Source organism: Dermochelys coriacea, chromosome 6, assembly GCF_009764565.3.
Source record: "Dermochelys coriacea isolate rDerCor1 chromosome 6, rDerCor1.pri.v4, whole genome shotgun sequence".
In the NCBI taxonomy this organism is placed as follows: Eukaryota; Metazoa; Chordata; order Testudines; family Dermochelyidae; genus Dermochelys; species Dermochelys coriacea.
In genome coordinates this window covers 39343453-39364638 of record NC_050073.1, presented here as the reverse complement: position 1 = coordinate 39364638, position 21186 = coordinate 39343453, and the positions used below count along the sequence as shown (strand labels likewise).

General features: G+C 41.1%; 1 protein-coding gene across 5 annotated transcripts in view; it reads right to left on the bottom strand.

Moving 5' to 3' along the window:
- The window catches only part of BDNF (brain derived neurotrophic factor), a 47859-nt gene that overhangs the window by 15707 nt on the left and 10966 nt on the right, over positions 1 to 21186 (bottom strand). The window contains exon 1 of one of the 5 annotated variants that reach the window (XM_038406188.2): positions 10096 to 10399. The exons of 2 other annotated variants lie outside the window; for them this stretch is intronic. Coding sequence is in view for 1 of the 3 variants with exons in the window: in XM_038406183.2 (XP_038262111.1) it covers positions 4390 to 4440 (51 nt within the window). In the remaining 2 variants the exon portion in view is untranslated. Of the gene's footprint in view, positions 1 to 4389; positions 4557 to 9102; positions 9437 to 10095; positions 10400 to 21186 lie in introns of those variants that run through there. 2 more of the 5 variants (XM_038406185.2, XM_038406183.2) reach the window with 2 other exon arrangements.

Here is a 21186-nt window from a genome sequence, read left to right as displayed (position 1 = left end):
AGTGCATGTGGATAAACAATTGCTTAGCTCACCTTTCTACTGTTTCCTTTAAGAGCATCCTGCATATTCCAGGCTGTTTCCATCATACAGAAAAAACTTTGCAAAACTTCTCTTTGCCGCTCATAAAAAAAGAAAAAAGAAAAATAAAAAACAAGGACCTCCTTGCTGAGCAATCTACATGATGCACCTGTGGTGAGCTGCCAATATTTTGCAGTGAAAAGATAATCTGTGACTTTGTCACAAGCCATAATGTTTAGATTTGGATCCAAACCCTACGGAAGTTCAGAGGTGTTCAGATCTGGTTTTGGTTCAGCATACTAGAGCTGAAGGATGGTAAGGATAAAGGGTAGCCATGAAGTTCATGACTTCACCATAGTTCATCTGTGTTTGGATCTTGGGCACTGGTTTAGACTCATTGCCAACTTGGCTTGTTTGTAGTTTTTCTTCCCCCTTGGATTCAGTTGTCAGCATTGAGCATGAAGCCTATCATCACAACTATTTGTCTTTTGGTATTTATGTTCTAATCAGATCAGATGATCAACTCATGAGGAGCACAAATATCAGTTGAAGATCCAAGTATGAGAGCAGGAAGCCAGCAGACTCTCATTTATCTGAGAACACCAAGAATCAAGTCCTAATGATGACCAGAAGCCCTTGCCAAGAATATTCACACTAGCAACTATATTTTGGAGACACCATTATTCTTAAGCGGGAGTGACTGATTTCATTAATTTAGCCCTTAAATAAAGCTAAATATATGTAAGTAATTTCTTTTCATCTCAGGATCTCAAGCTCTGAATGGCCTTTCAGGGTGCATGTCCATTTTAGAGATGGACAAACTAAGCCCTAGTGAGATTAAGGATGTAGGCAAATTCAAACAGTCATTGACAAAGCTGGTTAAAGAATCCAGAGATTATGATGTTTGGTTCCCTGCTCTAAACAATGCTGTATTTCTTCAGGAGCTCTTATGTTCAAATAAAGCAGTGTTTTGGTCATCTTGGATGAGACATAACACGTACTAGGATTGAGAGGTTGTACATTTGATTCTACCATCTCCTTTAGACACTTAATATAAGATCCCATGAACATTGGTTAGGGTGAGAGGAAAAGGATTCTAGTAGAGTGCTTGCTGCTAAATAAATAATCATGATGAAGAAGCATGTGTTGAGGTCTTTTAAACCCATATGTTTGTATAACGATATTTTTGCTCAAGAGTCCTCCCTACAATTTAGACATATGTTTTTCGCCAGCAGCCTACTCTTACACAACACTGCATACATATGTGTGCCTATATGGCTACCTGTACTGTAATAGGCCATCTTCTGCTCTCAGATGTGCATGCATAATTAGAATTGCAATCAATGGGAGCCTCTCAGACATCTGAGATCATAATTTGATATAGTGAACACTCTCCATATAACTCTCTATAATGTAGCATAGTATAAGGCTTCTGCATTTGTGCTCCTAACTTGAATATAAAGGATTCTCTTTATATCACAATAACTCATTGAATCCCAAGAGAAACTTAGGAAACATAGATTAGTCATCCACCATAATATAGTGTGTGACTGTAATCGTAGATTCTAAAATTTCTGAGAAATAACCAGAGTCATCATTTAAAAGGACAAGATACTAAGTAAATATTATAGACTAATGGCTGGGACTTTCAAAGTTGCCTAAGAGTTAGATTCTCAACTTCCATTGGAATTCGTGGAAGTTGGGGGCCTCAATCTCTTAGACATCTTTGAAAACCCTAGCTTAATGGCTGTATACTGGCTATCTTAAGTCTACATTTAAGTCTCTGAAACCAGTCTCCTATGTGAGGTCAGGGAGAAATATTCAGAAAAAAGATTATATGGGTTCTGGGAGGTAGGGAGTGCAGAGAAACACTCTAGCATTCTGTATGAACAACTCCTGATGGCTGCACCAGGGAAGCGCATACTCCCAAATGGAAGGCAAGTACTATAATTTCCACCAACCAGAAGGAAATATGAAACATTTAAGAGGGGAAATTGTCATTGCCCTCCTTCATTCTGGGTTTTTCTGAGCCAGCCACACATAGAATAGAAGAATCCACTCTTCATTGTCCAATGTATGGAGGAGATAAACACACATCTACATATCCCTCTCCCAACTTCAATACTGTATTTAAAGATTGGGTTCAGAATTTCAGCCACTTTCAAGTCAATGGGAGGTTTGCAATTTACTTCAATGCAGAGAGGATTTCATCCTTAAGAGTCACAGCTTCAAAAAAATCTTAGAATTTCTACTAAAAAACTTTCCTGCACAATAAAATTATTTTAAATTAGTTTTCACGTAAATGAAAAATCAAATTCTTAAAGGGATTTTGCACTGATATATTTGGCGCATGCTTTGAACATGCAATTGAGTCCCAATTGACACCTGTAACAAACCCAGGGAAATTTAACTTGCAAATATTTCCCTAGTAATAATATAAAGTTAAATAGGCATCTGATTTACTGAAAGTGTTCCTTCTTGTTTATTTGTTTACACCACATAAAGAGGACTGTGTGAATACTAGAGTTATCTGCCTCATCAGAAAAGTCATAGACACTACTTTAATGCATAAATATTTTAAAAACAAAGACGCTATACACCTAGTTAACCTAGTCTACTCAGAGCAGTTAATATGCTCATCACTAATTTCAGTTTTCAAGAGTTGTCTTACACAAAAAGTTGTTGGCATATCTGGCAAATGTGTGGAATTTATCTCTAGGTGGCGGTAGTTGTTCAGATTTTGAGCTACTCAGATCTACAAATACTTCTCTAGAATTTAGCAATAAGTATTCTTTTTATCCCCTAGAATTGCCCCTTGTAATTATTCTACTCTGAAATTAAAGCAATGTCCCTATTTTTCTTTAAATTTATAATACAGTCTGAAATTAAGTAATATGATTTCTGCATTTTGCTGTCAGAGTATATGGAAAAAGGCAAATAGATTTAATGGACCCAAAATTAAGGCACCTTTATGGAATAAAGAGCCATTAAATTTCAAGCATTTTAGAGGACTTAACAGAAAAAAAAAATCATATGGATTGTCGTGCTTTCAATTCTATACACAATTGCCATGGAAAGAAATTACAAAGTCTTAATTAACTAGTTTAAAAGAGAATTACTTCATGGAAAGTAATATAAAGTATATAAAGTATTCTTAGTGAAGTAAATATACAACTACTGCAGCATGGTGACAGCTGTCACGAATGCATGAAAAGTTACTATATGAAGTCTTATGGAACTCATCTTCAGACAATTAATGTAGCAATTAGTGACGCCTAGATTATGCAGTAATGGGACATTTTGGGACTGGTAATATCAGAATAACTAAGGGACTATAATCACATCTAGTCAGTATCATCCTAGCAAATCCTTTGTTTATACTACAAAATAAAAACAACCTGTTTTCTCTTCCTTTTCTTTTCATTTTGTATACTTGAGTGATTTATAAAGAATTGGAATTAATACTTCCTGTGATTGAAATTAGGATACTTTTTTTTTTGCACACCTAGTTTAACAAAGTTGATATAGCATGACTAGCAAATATGTGGTTAATGTAATCAGATTCTCAATATATTAGCAGATCCTCAGTTAGTTTAAGTCAATCTGGCTCAGCTGAAATCAATGCAGCTATTTTACATGCTGAGGATCTGCCCCAATATTGTGAAGAAAGTGAAAAATTAAGACCTTGAACCAGCAAACACACTTTTGCATAAATTTACTAATGTGAATATTTGCAGAGATGTCAGTGAGACTTCTCATTTGAGCATAGTTACCCACATACATGTTTGAAGGATCAGGACCTAAAATTATAGCAATACATGCCTAGCATAAAATAATGCTATGTGGTATTCCAACAGAACAGCTGTCCTAATAACACACCTGTCTAGTCCAAAAACTAAAGTATTTTCTTCCCTCTGATGCTGTGTCTTCTAGTATTTAAAGAAGTCTGCCTCCAAATGGCATAAGGATTTAATCTGGCAACATCATCTGTTACACAATTTAGTCAGTATAAGAGCAAGTTGTTTGAATGCACTGTGTAGTTAATGTACATTATTATTGTGGCAGCATCTAGGAGTCCAATCATGGGCCAGGATCCCATAGTGCTAGGTGCTGTACAAACATAGTACATAAAGTCAGTGCCCTACCCCAAAGAGTTTATAATCCAGCTCTGAGACAAGAGACAACAGACGGAAACAGTCAGATGGGGAGCACAAAGCAACAATGAGACAATAGTGATCAGCAGGATACACAGTGGTCACAGTTTACCAGCTGTCAGTCTCAGTTCCAGCTGCACACCAGTCAGCTTGTTTAAAAGTACACCTGTACTGCTTGGTCACTGCAATAAAATGTGTCAAAGGGGATATTACTCACCTTTTTCCTTTTTTGGAACCAGAGACTGTAATTTGTTCCACTACTTCTCATTTCAGTAATATTTAAAAAAAATTACAAAGCTGGTACTCAACTTTAACTGTTCTTAAAAACACCTATTTAAAATACAGTTCTCTGTTTGATATCACAGAGTGTGCCAGCATATGAACTGCTTTCAGAGATGATTGAGAGAGTCTTTCAATTAAGCAGCAATTTTGCAATTAGAAGTACTCATAACAATCATTTGAAAACAAGTCAAGACACGTTAGTAATTACTCTACTAAAAGGATATATCTGCTTACATCAGAGCCTCCAGTACCCCACGCAGTGCATAACATGAGATTTTCACTGTAGGCAGATGACACATGCTTAACACTACGTTTCAGCCATTTATATAAATCTATAAGGCAGACACTTAAAATAAATTTGATAGCCTTTTATTTTTAAAGCAGTAGTGTACTCACTATAGCAGTGTGAAAGCTCACTGATCTCCACTCTCACATTTACACACACAAAGTTTGAGATTCTCCTTCCCATAACTTCTCCTTGACTTCTGCTTTTCTATGTGCACCCTTGAGGGCCTATTAACTGAGCTAACATTGCAACTTCTTCCACTTCTTCAGCTATTATGTTCTATTGTTTACAATAAGAAAGTACTGTAGAGATAATAAGTTAAAACTGCAGGCTTCTTTCATCCCTGGATCTTCATTATGTGTGCGACTTTAAAAAAGATTTATTGGATGTTTATTTTCCTATGTGTGTCTTGACTGCACATTAGAAAGATGAATTTTAAAAATGTAACTCTGTACTGTGTTTTCAGCTGGGTCGTGCAGTCCTCCTGTGGCAACATATAAACTAATGTGTTTTATGTTTGAAAGCATATTGATGAGAGCCAGCCTTTTCAGTTTAGCCTCCTCATCCCCTTACAAAATACAATATACATTTGCCCTCCTCTTCACCCCTCTACCCCCGCTCCCCTATTCCAGCAGGGTTATTCAGATAAGAATTAAAATGTTGTTGATTCTTACAACTTGCTCTAACCTGACTTTACAGCCTTATAATGATGGCATCCTCTCTGCAGTGCTAGAAAGCAAAGAATGCAGTGGATCTGAACAGAAGGCATAACATTTATCAATGGGTTTTCCCAGCTGTGGTTCAGTGAAGTTGAACATTAAGTGGTAGTACTATGGCAGAAAATTGGTTCATGTTATGGAGCCTTGTAGAAAGGCTCTTCTTGGGTGTGTTAACTAACAGTGACTATGAGCACTTTTCAAGTGATTTTATATTTGAGGCCAAGTTGTGGCTTTGGCCTGAGCCCAGAGTAAGCGGCAGCATGCTATTGTGCTGCCCCAAGAGTGGACCAGAAGAGAGTTTCAATGTGCCTCGCAGATTCCCTCACAGCCTGAGGGACATTCTGCATCTGGTCTGTCTGCACACCTAAAGCACCACACATGTGCAGTGGGAGGAGATGTAATGCTTCTGTGAAGACTGTCTCCTCCTGCACGTCTACCCATGGTTTGGATAGCTAGGACATGGCTGCAGGGAGCCTTATACCACTTACATCACTGCACAGCTACACAAACCAGGCCACCATTGGGTCCATAGTAATGCAAATTCTGTGGGGACAATTTTGATACCCATACTCACATTAAGTAGTATCTTACTCTGCAAGTAGATCCATTGATTCCAGTCAGACTACTCAAGGACTAAACTACTATTCAATGTGATTAAGGGATGAGAAAGTGGCCCTAAATCAATATTATGACCTTTTACTGTGAGGTGACTGATTACACACATACAGATAAAGGACCAGATTACAAACTTCTTACTCATGTTGGTGAACAACTATCCACCCAAAATCAGTGGGACTAGTTGGATGACTAACTGTTTATGTGTATAAGCAAGAGGTTCACAGCTTGGCCCTATGTGTGGATATGTATGAAATACCATAGATTTTTCATGTATATGTATTTTTATCAAATCACGAATTACAGATACACAAATACTTGCTGAAGAGAATATATCACCAGGATAGATTCCCTGCATACATTAAAACTCAGTTACTAGAAGCATAAATAAGTAATGACTATTGATCTCACAATGGTAATAACCTCAAAACAGCAACCTATAATAAAGTGAAAGTAAAATGTACATTGTAAAAAACTTTAATGTTCAAGTGAAGACACTAATAGCATCTTCGGAATTAAAAAGAACGATGTCCATGATTATAACATTTTACTCTTTTAATGTCATAAAATTATATTTTTAAAAAAATCAGTAGGATATTGCAAGGTATCCAAATCATTAATTCAGTTTTGACCATCCAAAACCACTTACCATTTAATGCTAATTCCTTTTCAGAGGAAAGAGAACTATTTTCAATCTAGCCATGAAATTAAAACAAAGACAGAAAAAAAAACACCATTATTTTACCATCTTCCCAATTCTTAAAAAGAGAGAACACATAGCTATTATCCAATTTACTCAAAGATAGAAACTTTTACACCCTGAAGAGTTCTCTTCTTCATTCATTGCACACAGAGTATAATCCATTTAATTATTTACTGAATACTTTCATATTCTTTCCTCAGTTTAACACAAAGTTGATGAAAAGGACAAAGGCTTTATGGGATTGGAATTCCAGTTATGGTAACCAACATGTTTTAAATTCCAGTAAAGGTTACATTTCAACAAGTGTATCTTTCCATTTCACCTACTGTACCTCAGTTGATAGTATAGATATATTGTTCTGAGCTGCGGTCAATGAGTTTCTTCTCCTTATACTCAAACATTCCATTTATAATTTCAGGCAATATGTTACACATACACTTGTGTCTGCCCACTGCCAAAACTGCACTGCTTAATTCCTCACAGCTATAATAGCTTGAAGCTGTCCATGTCATAGCCAAATAGCCTTAAATCTGGAGGAAATCTAATGTTAACAATGAAAGTTCACGCATTACTTTTATGACTATATAAAAAAACAATCCTGAACATGAGAATGTAAAGTATCAAAGTTTAACAATGAAGAAAAGATGTAAAATGTTTGAACCCAAATGTATTTATTTACTATGCTGTTTTTTCCTGCAGTATGCGCTATTGTAAAAGGTGTTTAGCATACAACTCTAGTTCACAGAATTACATCCGTGTAAGCAGCAAACTATTATTGCTGAAAGAGACAGAGTACTAGGAAGATTACTCTGAGACTTAGAAATCCACTTTGCCTTCATTCCTGTCAATGTACATGCCTTTACTCTCCTCAGAAAGTGTTCACTGGTTATTGCACATACCGACTGGGGGGAAAGACCTTATTGCAAGTTCCAAATGCATCGGATGAAGGGAGCTGTAGCTCACGAAAGCCGATGCTCAAATAAATGTGTTAGTCGCTAAGGTGCCACAAGTCCTCCTGTTCTTTTTGCGGACACAGACTAACAGGGCTGCTCCTCTGAAACCTGTCAGTTAAGACAATGCACGTAAGCTAACGGTGATGGCAGATCGGTCATGCTCTGCGCATCTCACTCCTGCTGTCCAGATGCAGCTATACCTCCCTCGGTCATTACGGGTGCCTCGTTTGCTAAATCTGACGCTTTAGCAGCATACAAGCGGGCTGGAGTGGCTCGTCGCTCGCGAAGATCCATGGAAGACCTTCCAGCCCCCAGCAGGGAATTGAGACAGCTGGGGACAGCTAGCCTCGCTCCCGCTTCCCTTCGGCGGCGGGCTGCCGTGCAACCACCGGCCAGCAGAGGGCCACCTTCCCCACCAAAACTCTCCTCGCTCGCTCCCGACCTTCGCACCGGCGTGCGCCCCTCGGGGCTGTTTGCTGTCGCAGCCTGCACGCCGCCGCCGCCGCCCCGTGACAGCCTGGGCGCCCCAGCCGGGTGCCGCTGAGCCTGCCCGTGGCTGCGGCCCCGGGAACGCGGGGGAATCCCGGTCGCCAGCCCGCCGCCGCCCTGCGCAGCGCCCCGTCTCCGTTGCAGCGCACGGGGCTCTTTGCACCAGGCTCTCCCAGGGCTTGGAGCGACGGGGAAGCCCTGGCGGCCAGACACTCTTCTCGGGTCCCGCTTCGCTCGGGAGCGAGCTCCCAGCCGCCGCCGGGGCACCGGACTGGGGCTGGGCAGGGGACAGGCTGGCTCCGGGCAAGCCCAGCGGCGCTGCCGGCTACCTGCCCAGCCACTGCCGCGGCGCCATGGGCGGACAGGTGTCTGCGCGCGCCGGCGGGGCGCTCTCCCGAGCCCAGCGGAGCCTGCGGGGAACAAAGGCGGCCGGGGGGGGGGGAAGGACCCCCAGGGCCGTGACCCCCTAACTCAGCCTCGCCTCGGATCCCCCCCCCCCCGCTACCCCCTCCCCCCCATGGGCGCCCAGCTCCCGAACCCCAGAGCCCTGGATCCCCCGCCTCCTCTTCCCCCCCCCCCCCAGCCTCGGATCCCCCCTAGCCGCGCCCCCAGGCCCCCTTGCTGCCCATCCTCCCCAGGCGCTCCCCTCTGCACGGGATCCCCTCCTCTCCCCGGCCTGCGTCTCTCCCGCTTCCCCGGGCTCACACTGCGCCAGGGGCTGCCCGCCCCCAGGGGCTGGCTCACGGGACGGGGAAGCCCAGGCAGAAGTTGCCCCTGGCCGCCCCCCCCGGCCCGTGCCCAGCCCTGCCACTCCACTTTCCCGGCCAGCCGGCCGCGCTGGCGGAGGAGAGTTAGTGAGTTCGGGCCAAGAGACGCCTCGTACCTTGTTGTCCACGCAAAGCCTGCTCGGGTCCCTCCGGAAAGTCACATCCTCTCCGAGCCGCCCAGTCCCACCAGCCGCCTCCTGCAGCCCCAGCAACACAGGAGCAGCTCAAGTGTCTCATCAAAGCTTTATGAAGGGTGGGAGGGCAGCAGAGCTGTTGTGAGGCTCAGATCCCCCCCGGCTGGTGCAGGAGCCTCTCACACAAGCCTCTGCCTTGGCTTCTTCTCACTCAGGAATTATTTAGATCTCGGTTTGGGCTTCTATTGGTCACGGTGTCTCCAGCAAGCCGCTCCAGCGAGCCCGAGACACCAGCGCTGGGTTGCTTGGCTTAAAGGAACCGCGCGCCTTTTCCCTTCCATCGCCGCCGAGTGGGACAAGCCCCTCACTCGGCAGAGCGCCGCCAGCCCTGCCCTCTTTCCCTAAACTTCTTGCCCTGAAGGGGTCCGATCAGCAACCCCCCCCCCCCGCCTCTTTACTCTATGCTAGTTAGCAATACCCTCTCCAATCAGTTAGTACCGGGGGAGGGGGGGATCCTGATTCACGCCCTTCGGCTTCCACAGCCGGCTGACTCAGCTCTACCGCCTGTTTCTTAGTTTGCAACTTCTATATCCCCGCTATAAGGCAAAAGTGGTGTTTGACTTTACTAAAGAAAGGCTGAGAAATCGAGTAATGACAACGAAGAGCCACATAAAAATAAAACCCACCGGGAGTCTGAGCTTGCACCTAAATCTCTTAAAAGCGGGAGAATGTTAGGTTACGGTGTTAGTATATTAAACAAACCAGATCCATTTAAATATAGCTCCCTCACTGACCCCTTCATAGTTTGCTTTTAAGGATGCAATCAAGATAATAACAAGCATTGTTTATTAATGAACGCTCCAGATAACGTTACGCTAGTCACTTTCTGGAGACACGCAGGGGCATATTTGCACAATCTAGACAGCCTAACGACTTTCTCGGAGGCATAACAACAGACAGAAATCCAAAACCCACCTTTTATTTTTAGTGGCTACTTGTACAAGTCAATATCAACAGCGGTGCATGTGGGACCTCTGACGAAACTCCCAAATTGGCTCTGGTTTGGGGGATGTTTTTCTTCCCCCTTCAGAAATCTGTCTTGCTGGTTTCCCCTTCTGTTTATGCAGCAAATAGATTAAATTATTGATAGTGGAAATTGCATAGTGGAGTTAATAATGGAATCCTCTGACTGAGTAGCTCCATTTGATCTTGGTAAAGACAGAAAGATTTCATGCTCGCTCGCTCGCTAGGGTTAGCTCAAGCTTCATCAGACCTCTTGCGCTCTGAATGGGAGTGTGGGTGGGAAGCCACCCTAGCGCCTGCTCTACACTCTTGACGTGTATGTCATATGATACCCTGGCTGCCTCGAATAGACACACTACTGCATGGATTACAAGAATCAAAATACCATGCATTGGGAATGATGCATCTTTTATTAACAGGGTTTCGTTTCAGTGCCTTACACATGTTTATGATGTTCTCACTTTAGTTGCTCCCATTTCCCCCAAAACAGACATAGTGTGAGTTAGTTTATTTTCAAAGGGGGATCATCATCTCTCCCATGAATCAGCCGAGGCAAATATATTTGTGAACCTTAAGGCCTGAACCTGTTGTCACTCTAGTTAATGACAAAAGTCCTATTAACTTCAATCGCTCAGGCCCACTGCAAGGTTTTACTTTAACAAATGTATGTAAGTCATTTTTGTCTTCCGACAACCTGTGTGTCTTTACTATGAAACACCTGCATTCATTAGATCAGAAAAGTCATGACTATTCCAGGCTTTTGAAATTTGAGGACAACTAAGGCCTTCTACATAAAACAACTTTTGATATATGTTAAGGGGAGCAGCATGACTTACATGCAGTTAACTTAGTTTGTTTCCCTACTACGGCTTTTAAAAGTGTTTTAAAAATCTTAGTAAAATACCACATTATAAGCCTTCTTGGACTTTTTTTTTTTAATGTGGTTTGGCTAAAAATCTAGTAGCATACTGAAAAGGACTCCACATTTATTGTCTCAATGATTTCCAGATCAGACTAACTCAGCCTACAAGTAAAAAAGATGGCCTTTCAAACTGCCAGCCCTGCAAACTCAGCCTGGGCTCTAAAAATCATGCTCTGTTCTTTCAGTCTGATGAATAATCACCAGTAATACCAATTCCACTGGCCAAATACTGCCCTCAGCCACACTAGTACAAACCCACCCTCTATTTCTGCCCTCAAGGATATCTCTGCCACACCTGTACAACCCTATTTGTCTCAGTGGTGTTGCACAGGTGACCTTCTATTGGGAGGTTGCAGAGTAGCAGCCGTGTTAGTCTGTATTTGCAAAAAAAAAAAAAAAAAAAAAGGAGTACTTGTGGCACCTTAGAGAAAAAGTACACCTGTACTGCTTGGTCACTGCAATAAAATGTGTCAAAGGGGATATTACTCACCTTTTTCCTTTTTTGGAACCAGAGACTGTATTGACAGTGAGCTGTAGCTCATGAAAGCTTATGCTCAAATAAATTTGTTAGTCTCTAAGGTGCCACAAGTCCTCCTTCTATTGGGACTTGTTCAAATTTGTCATCAGTTAACATATCTACTTTATTTTTGAATTTTGATCACATGTTTGTGGGACCATTCACATTTATAAATATAACTGCACTAGTATGGTTGTCTCCTGCAATTAGGGACATCCATACTTAGTTGTTTTTAATAATGGTTTGAACAGGACACCATTCTTTTATATTCAGAGCACATTCAGAGCAAGAAATCGGAATGACCTACCATTCAAATGTAATGGCAGCAGGCTACTGAAAGATTATATTAGTGATAATTTAATTCATCTATTTTATTTCTACAGGGAGATCCCTTCTCTTAAATGCAATACATGTGCACATGATCAGTATCAAGAATCCTGGATTAGGGATACTGAAGCATCTATTAACTGTTATCTGGAAGTGGTGGTGGTAGCAGGGATATTGTAAGACATTTGTGAAAATGGTGACTGCCCTACATTACATTGAGGGGCTAAACTATGTTAAGTCAAACAATTTTTGAAAGCAGTTCAAGGGCTCATCTGCACAGCAATTTTTCCATGTTGTGGGGCTGGTTTGATAGGACACTATAGATTTCCAGCTGTTATAACATGCTTTGGCCATGTCTTTGTAGGTAGGATCGGTGTTTTTAATCTGCTAATGAGCCATGTTACAGCCATTTAAAAGTATGGGATCATTAATCATGATACATTCATTTGAACTGTGCTCTGGTGGTGAAAAAGGATCACAAAGCTGATTTAACCAGGCAGCTGAGGATTTCCCCCAGCCTTCAGGAATCTCCAGGTGGCTCTGCCACCCCCATTCAGCCTTCTGCCGTGGCATAGGGACATACCTGGGGGACAATGGTGGTCAAAGTACCACTGTGCTCTGACAATGCCTATCTGGCCTAACCAGCCCTTTGGGGATCATTACCAGCCAGCCTTTGGAGGCCCTGCTGGGGAAATAAAAATAATGCTTTATCTGGGTTTCAATATTAAAGTTTACCATACAATCTATGTTTCTGATTTTCCAGGCCTTGACACTGCCTTCAATGTGAGCTTTGCATGAGCGAGCATGAAAAGATCGGGCCCATAATTTATTATATTTTTTTTAAATAACTCAGAATACAAAGGCAATCCTATAGGCAAATCTACCCATCATTCTTAGATGTTCTGTCTGCTTTATGAAATATATAGCCTACTGCCTACAAAATTCCTATTGCAAGGATTATACCTCTTGAGATTTCCCGCTGACTCCCAGGTGAACCCATAAAGAGCGTTCTTATTACATTTTCACCTCACTATCATCTGAAAAAGGATGTCTCATAACCTAACAGTGTCAGGTGAATACAATTTTCCCCAGTGGGGTTTTACAGGCAACAGCGTACAGAGATATTTCAAACAAAAAGCAAAAATGCAGGCTGGATGGAAAGGAACAAAGCGATAAGAAATTATTTCCATATCAGATAAACTTCACTTTCAATCAATTTGCCGTCTCTTAGTGTTCTGCAAGGCTCTTGGAATCATTATCATGGCACATCAACAGATACAAAGTTTATTTTGAAACGGCCAGTCTTTTGCCCTCTAAATAATTAAACTGGTTTTTCGTGTACATGAAATAACCTTCTCTCTCTCTTTTTTTATTCAACAAAAGAGAAAGAAGGTACAAATAAGGGTTGTCAATCAATGTAATGTTGATTTATCCCTGCAGCAACAGACAATTGCAAAGATCAGTGCTGTCTTGCTGACTTAAATTTAAACTATACCATGGGCACTAATGATGCAGTAGATAGCACATAGAAGAAGCAGAAGCATGCACTTCTGGTTTCTATCTCTGCTGGGGTTATGAATTAAACTGACTGATCTATCAGGACCAAACCCTAAAAGACTGTAATTATATGATGCAGTAGTTTGCAGGGTTCTTAAACTTCCCCTTCACAATGCTAACGGAAGCAGTAAAACTCCAATATTTAAAAGGAATAATCTTTTTTCAAAAATTCTGTATTTAACCAACACAGTAGGTTTTTGAGTCTTTTTTCTTAACAAAACTTTGCTTGCTATCTTTATACCATCTGTTTTATTAGCATAGCATTATCCCAACCTGTTTTTCGAAGAAAAAAAGGTCAAGAAGCAACCATTTGGATTCCCAACTCTCCTTGTTGTCAGGAAATATAAACTAATCCTGATTATACAAATGACAATGATGTCAATGTACTCAGGTTTTGACACCAGAGTATTTTTTCTATTAATAATTTTAATTGGCTGAGGTCAGTACTAATATCACTACAAGTATTTTATGTTTAATTATGTTTATTCATGTCTCCTAGTTACCTATCTTTGCTACTTTTTTTAAGAATAAAGGAATGGAAAGTTGATCACAATCAATTCAAGTGATGCTAAAAATCACAATGAGCTATAAACATAATTTGAGTTTGCAGACAAGTCACGTTTGTCATAGAATGACTGAATTTTGTCTCTGTTGTATGACTATGTGACAATCATTGCACAGAAAATGCAGCAATTTAGGGTTCCAGGGCTTGATCCTGAAAGTGAGTGGGAAGCTTCTAAGCACCCTCATTTTGCACTTTGCAAGTGCACAGCACCTTGAAGGATTGAGCCTAAATTTTTTTTAGCTGTATGAATCCTGAGCAGCTAGACTTTATGCAAATAAAATGACCAAGCTGTACTCAGTATAGGAAGCAAGGGTGGGGGAAAGTGTCAGCATGCCATATTTGCATTTCTCTGCCCCTGGGGCTGCGGGGAGTTGGTTTGGTAGGTAAGGCAAGGTAAAGCAGCTTAATGCCAGCTTGTAGGTATTCCTGGGATCCATTACAGTATTGTTGTGCTCTGTTCACATCTTCAGCACTCCCTGTATAGCTGGGGTGCCAGAAGAAGGAGGCATAAAGCTGGCTGTACCAGCTCTATGCCAACTAGAGATTCCCCATGGCAGAGGCATCAGTAGCTGCTTTGTTAAAAGTGTGGAAAGGAGCCAGAGTCTGGGTTAGGATATGGTCCAGTGTGTATATAATGGTTTCTTGGTCTCCTTTTTGGTATTTTAAAATAGTCTAATTTACTACTTAGGCAATTTCAAGAATGTACTTGGTAACTTCTAAGCAGGGCATGAAATCGCTTTACAATATGCAGAAAGTACCAGCAGGGTATCCAATATAATAAATATATTGTCTGTATTGACTAGGAGTTTTGTAGTACTGCATCTACTCTGTACAAGTCAAATAGTCAACATGAGAGGACAACAATCAAAGACACCAGCCCAGCGTAATGCAAGATAAGGAAGGCATGATTCAGGAGGCAAGGACTGGGAGGCAGCAGAAGAGCAGGACAACACTTGAAAGGCAAAGCACAGACATGGAAAGGAGGATATACAGCAAGCCTTCTCCAGAAGGAAAATTCAAAGTTGTATCTATACCTCTCTTGCACTCACAATACACATAGAGAGTGGGAATTAGTTTACTCGGTGTCACTGCATTACTCCCAGGTGCTCTTGCAGGCATTAAAAAGTTAGTGTCTAAGCAGAGAGCAAAGTATCTGGGTTGTGCATGGGAGTATCCGGTGACTACTGTGCAGTACCTGAGCAATTCTAATGTTCACTGCATGACCCTCATGACTAACAAAGAGAGGTCCTGACTGCATAGCGCTTGGTGATGATGGGGAAGAGTGGATGAAATAACAAAAAGGAGGATCAAAAGCAGTTGCAGATATGGTCAAGAAAAAAGAAAATCCATCCCCGCCCCCTCCAAAAGAGTCTGTATGTGATTCCTCAGGGCTGGGGAAACATGAGCCATAGTCAGGTAGATTAGACAGAGAGAGAGAGAGAGAGAGATGTATTTCTGAGATGAATCCTGCTATTGGAGCTCTATGATTAAGGGAAATCAGAAAACTACTGCTGCACATGAGGGTGAAAGGTGTTGGGACTGAGTCATCTCCCCTTTCCTGTAAGTGTTCAAGGTGTTTCAATTAGACGTGTTATAATGAATTATTTTTAATTTTTAAAAGGATCAGATTCTAGCAGTCTAATAAACTAAACCAATCATCTAGTCAGCCCCTGAAGCATGCATGTTTCTTGCCAAAACTTACCAGTTAATAATCTCCTCATAGCCTGTTTTTTTTTTGATATCTTAAAAATAACACTGCAAACCATTGGATGAAATATCTGTAACAGACCTTAGAAAATTCTTCTACATGCTAACATTATTTGTATTTAAAAAACAAACACGCACGTCCTGCAGGTGTGGGAGTCCCATTGATATTAAGAGGGGGTCAGAGTTGGGGTTACGTGTGTAAGGGGTAGCATCTATGTGTGTGTCTGAGAGCAGAATTTGCCACTCGATTTTCCTTTGTAGGATGTCATGCCATTAGTTTTATACTGCTGCTGTACACTTTTAAACAGCTGCCACATTCTAGGCTCAGAAGTGAGTTAGGGGATTCCTGTACATATAAATGTTTATACAGCATCTTGCAATTCTTGAGAATGAAGAGCGTGTATAGCTGTCAGCTTTTATAATTATTTCCAGTAATCCTTCCTTTTACCACTTCCAGGTTGAGGCATCCTATACTGTACACAGCAATGAACCTTGATCTTTCTGATGAAGTCAGTGGGCTTTGGATCACCTCTTTAAAGCACAGGTATAGCTAAGATACACAGACCTTTCAGTTTTAACTAGTCAGTGTTTTTTTTAAGATGGAGTCAGGATTTTTTAATAGCATATTCAAATAGCTCATCAGAGAAGTACTTCTGAGCACGAAGAACATTGTTCATGTTCAAGTGTCAGAAAATAAAACATCTGAAAAACTATGGAAGATGGTTTAGTTTCAGAGTATAAATGTCAGTGCATTGAGACAAATTAAATATTGTACTGGAAACTAACCCCAGACCACACCTTGGTCTTCTCATTCAATACCTATAGCTTGTGGTGAGAGGGACCTTTATTGAATGAGTTGTGGATAGGATCAAGATTGTCCTTAAAACACTTTTCTTTGCTCTCTTTCATTTTATCAAATACTTGGAATTGTAAATCTACCATTAACTGAATAACTGGCACCATTGTGTATGTAGACTTCAAAGCATTCTTCGTTTGAGCTCAACAGAGAGACAGGTGTCAGTCTTCTAGTCTTTTTAACTTTTTCTTCTTGATAAAATGAGTTGAGCCCTCAACTGGGGCTGAAGAATGCTTGGTACATGTGAGGGGATGCTGTGTGTGCACAGATGACTGTAAATGGTTTTTGCATTCCCACCCCTACTCCTGATCGTTGGTATGTTTTGTGTCAGTCCATTCCTTGGTGCACGTTACCACAGCCAGAAGGATGCCAGTATCACTGCAATGGGTACCGATATCCTTGTGGGGTTCTATGGCATCCTTGCAGCTGTTGGTGTTAGCTGGGATGTAGGGGATAGCCTGTCTATACCCTCTTTCCTCCAGCTACACCTCCAGTGCTGGCCACAGGGAGCGGTAGCTGGTGAAGGAGCCACTGTGGCAGCACTATGCCCAGTGCGGATACTGGGGAGATTCTCTGGGTAAATTGATTTATGGGCAGCTTTGCACTGGCAGAGCAATTTGTATAATCCATTGCTTTATTAATTGTAATTGTGAAGCTCTCATTAGTTTTTTTCCCCCCACAAGCTTGAATATATCATGCTTCTAAACTTTCAAACTTTAGTGCATAAATTAATTGTATGGGCCACCAATTGACTCTCTGGACATGACACTGCATGACAAGTATATTCCTTGAGCTAGAATAGATTAATAGAAATTAGAGATGAAAAGATGTATTAGATGTAGTCTAGCCCCCTCCCCGCTAATGCAGGCTGTAGACCCCAATCAGCACCTATCAGATGTAAATAACTACCATATGATTTCTATTTAAAAACAATATATGTTTGTTAGGAGATATTTTAAAATAATCTTCCTTGTGCTGCGTACCATTTTCTGGATGAAACCTGTTCACTTCTGTGCACCAAACTCCGACGTGCCCTGCTTGGGTGTGCAAGGCCTAAAATGTGCATTTCTGCACCATGGAGAGCCTCACAGGAGGAAGCTGCACCATGGAAGTGCCTTCTGTGTCGGGTCTTAACAGGGCGATGAGTGTGTGTAAGGGGAAAGTAAGCATGTGGCACGAGGGGTGGCCAGTGTGCTCATATGTAGTATGGAACTACATGACCACAACTCTACACAGAACCAAGGCATTAAGGCACATCTACTATTTGTTCCCTAAGCACAGAAGCACAGTGCTATTCTCCATAACCCCATGCCCATTTAAAACTTGCAACAGTTACCCTGGCCCTGGAACATATGATGGAAGGGAGGATTCCTCAGACCTGGTATACGTTTCATTGAAACTTCACCATATTGACCATATGATTGACCATATCCCTTTTAGTCTGAGTTAGGGGTGGGATCCAAAGCCCACAGAAGAGATTAGAAATGTACCCATTGACTTGAGGGGACATCGGACCAGGCATTTTGTTTGCTGGTTCAAGGGTTAGTACCCAGGAAGTGTAAATTTGTAAATAATATTTTGTACCGTTATTCCATGGACACTGTTTATTTTCCGTTCTGTTGCTACACTGCTGTAATGTGAATGCTTTCAAGAATCAGCTTTCGGTTTTATACTGAGTCCTTGTATTGCATTTGTTATTTTTGTTAGCTTTTGCTTTCTCTCTAGCTATACCTTATTTTTGCTATATGCAATACATTGTCCTCATTGTGTCTGTAGTTACATTAATGTAACCACCATTGAAGTCAACAGGGATGCATGGAGTGTAAACTGGGGCAGAACTGAGCATTTTATTTTAAACATTGTTTTCTCTTACAGAGAATGTAGGCAATTATATATGTATTTTTGTTTCTGTTCATTGCTTTGCCATGCTGTATTTTCCAAGTGTGAGCCTTTACCCTTCTAGGCATGTATAGCTTTTTCCCCTTTGGTTTACTAATTTGGGTTACATCTTATAATATGAATAATATTCTCTGATAATGTACCTAGAGCACACTGATGAGGCCTAAAGAGCTCTTCTGTGATGGGAATTAAGATCAAAAAGGATACAGAATGTTAAATATTCAACATTTTTTCCCTGGATTTTAAATACAGAAAAAACAGTTTTGATGCAAAACTCATTGCAACAGAACGTGTTACTTAGACTCTCAGACCATGTCATTTTTAGATAGGAGTTGCACTGAGGGAAATCTCTTCATATGTAAATTATGACATTTTGACTATTGCTTCTTGTTATTAATGTTTATTAGTGGTGTTAAATAATCATCTTATAAGTAGTTGTGTCAATGAAAAATAAAGTAAATGAGAACTAATAGAATTTAAAGGTATATTTTCAAATTGTTTCCTAATGAGAGGCTATTCATTTTATACAATTAAAAATAAAATTTCACCATTTTTTTCTTTTAGGAAGTTTAACTGTCAAAAAATATTACTTGACAGATCTGGAACTACTGTTCTTAGGATCCCTAATTTGCATTCTCTTAACACTTTGTTAATTAAGTGTTAATGATTTTTATTAATTTAAAGAAAGAGCATTATGAAAAGAGGGTCTAATTTAAATATCAAGATAAAGTAAAGCTGTAACAAATGTGACTTATTTATGAGAAAAAATAAACTCACTGGTTAAAAGATAGACTTGGTATAAGTAGCTGCTGCACCAGCCAAATTTGGCCCATGAATTTTTGGATACCATTTATTGATAGCCCACAAGAAGCTTTGACTCATAAAAATGCAGACAACTGCTCTCATCAAGTTATTTGCTATTGAATTGCACAGGAGACTCATACATCATCAAAGATCTGGATAGTTCAGTTACCAAAAAAACATTGACTTTTTACCTGTGTGGGGGTTGTTCACCTTATATTGGGTCCAATTCTCCAGCTTTTCACTCATGCCAGGATTCTTTTTAACATCAGTGGGACTCCTCATGTATTGACTGCAAGATGAGGCCCACTGTGCGTGAGGGCCTATTTTAAATACTGACGGTATGCTGGTCACATCCCAGTGTTCCCATCCGTAAAAATCCTCTTTAATCACCCCTGTTTTGCCCTGTCTCCATCTCACAATGGTACTTGTACTAAATAACTTGCAAATAATCAAAATCCTCTTCTCACTCAAAGCTTGTTTGTAGTAATACTGGTATATGGAAATATGAAAGATTTGGGAATGCTTATGAGTACATGGAATTCTTTTCACTATGTGCGGGAAGTTAGATTTTGAAATGATGTCCCTTCTTTTAGCCTCTGTACCTGTATTCTGCTTGGGTTGTACCACACTCTCATTCAGCCTCTGTCAAGCCAAGTTGCAATGGCACTTATGAAAATTAGTGGAGTGAAACAAGCTCAGCAGTTGTTGTGGCCTAAGTAAGTCCTGTTCCAGTTTATAACCTACACCTTACCGCTGCATTAGGTGTATACAGTCTGAAGTGCTGGGTTTGGTCATTTGCATGGTGCTTCTACCTCACACCTGGATTGTGTCACAGCAATGCTGGTGTCTGTGTGCTGGGACTATAAACTGTAAAGTTAAGGAATACTTGTAGGTGCATGGATGGTATTTTTTGTTGTGCTGTTTTTGTTTTTTATCATTCTTTGTACAGATGCTCCCCGGGTTACTCAAGACCCGATTTACACAAATCCGCACGTACGGAAAAAGTTCTTTAAGCTAGAAATAGAAGGGTTTTTTTGTTGGTTTGTTTTGCATAATGGTCAGGTATACATTTCCGACTTATGCAAAATTTGAGTTATGCAAGGCATTCCGGTACGGAACGATTGCATAAGTTGGAGAGCGTATGTGCTAGAGATTAGGCAGCCTCTTTCTAGAAGAAGTTTAAGAATGGGCTGGTTTGCATTTCAGGGTTTGAGTTAAGGCTATTAGAAGTTTTGCATACTCTGTTGCTTCTGTAGGCTGAGTGCATTGCACGCACCAGGGGCTCCTTGCATTCCTCCATTCCACCCCACAAGACCCCTGTATGCCACCCTCACATCCCCCTCGTTCAGGAATTCTGCAATCCCCTGCTCACTTCCTTCCTTGTGCCAGGGGCTCTATATGTCCGCCATTTCAACTTCTCCCCATGCCAGCGGCTCTGAGTACCCCAGATCCCCCTCTACCTCCCTATTTCTCCTTTCATTCCCATGTCAAGAGCTCTGTGCATCACCCTCCTCCATATAATTGTCCTCACTCACATGCCAGAGGGTCTGTGTTCCCCCTCATTTCCCTCTTCCCCATCATTGTTGAAGTTCTTTGTGTCTCCTCATTTCCACATCCACTACTTGTCCAGGGTTCTTTTTGTTCCCTTCACCACACACCATTGTTCCCCATTCCCCCAATGCTTGCAGCCCATTCCCTCCTGCTTCCCCTGCTTTTTTCTTTTTCTTTCTGTCTGCGAGATAAGTCATTCAGATGACAACATTTTAAACTCTATTGGAGACAATGGGCAGAGCTGTGATGGGAGGAGGGGTTAATTGCTGCTATCAAATGTAGCATAGCATTCAAAAGTTATCATGCTATCATCACATTGACCATAGTACCTTGTTTTG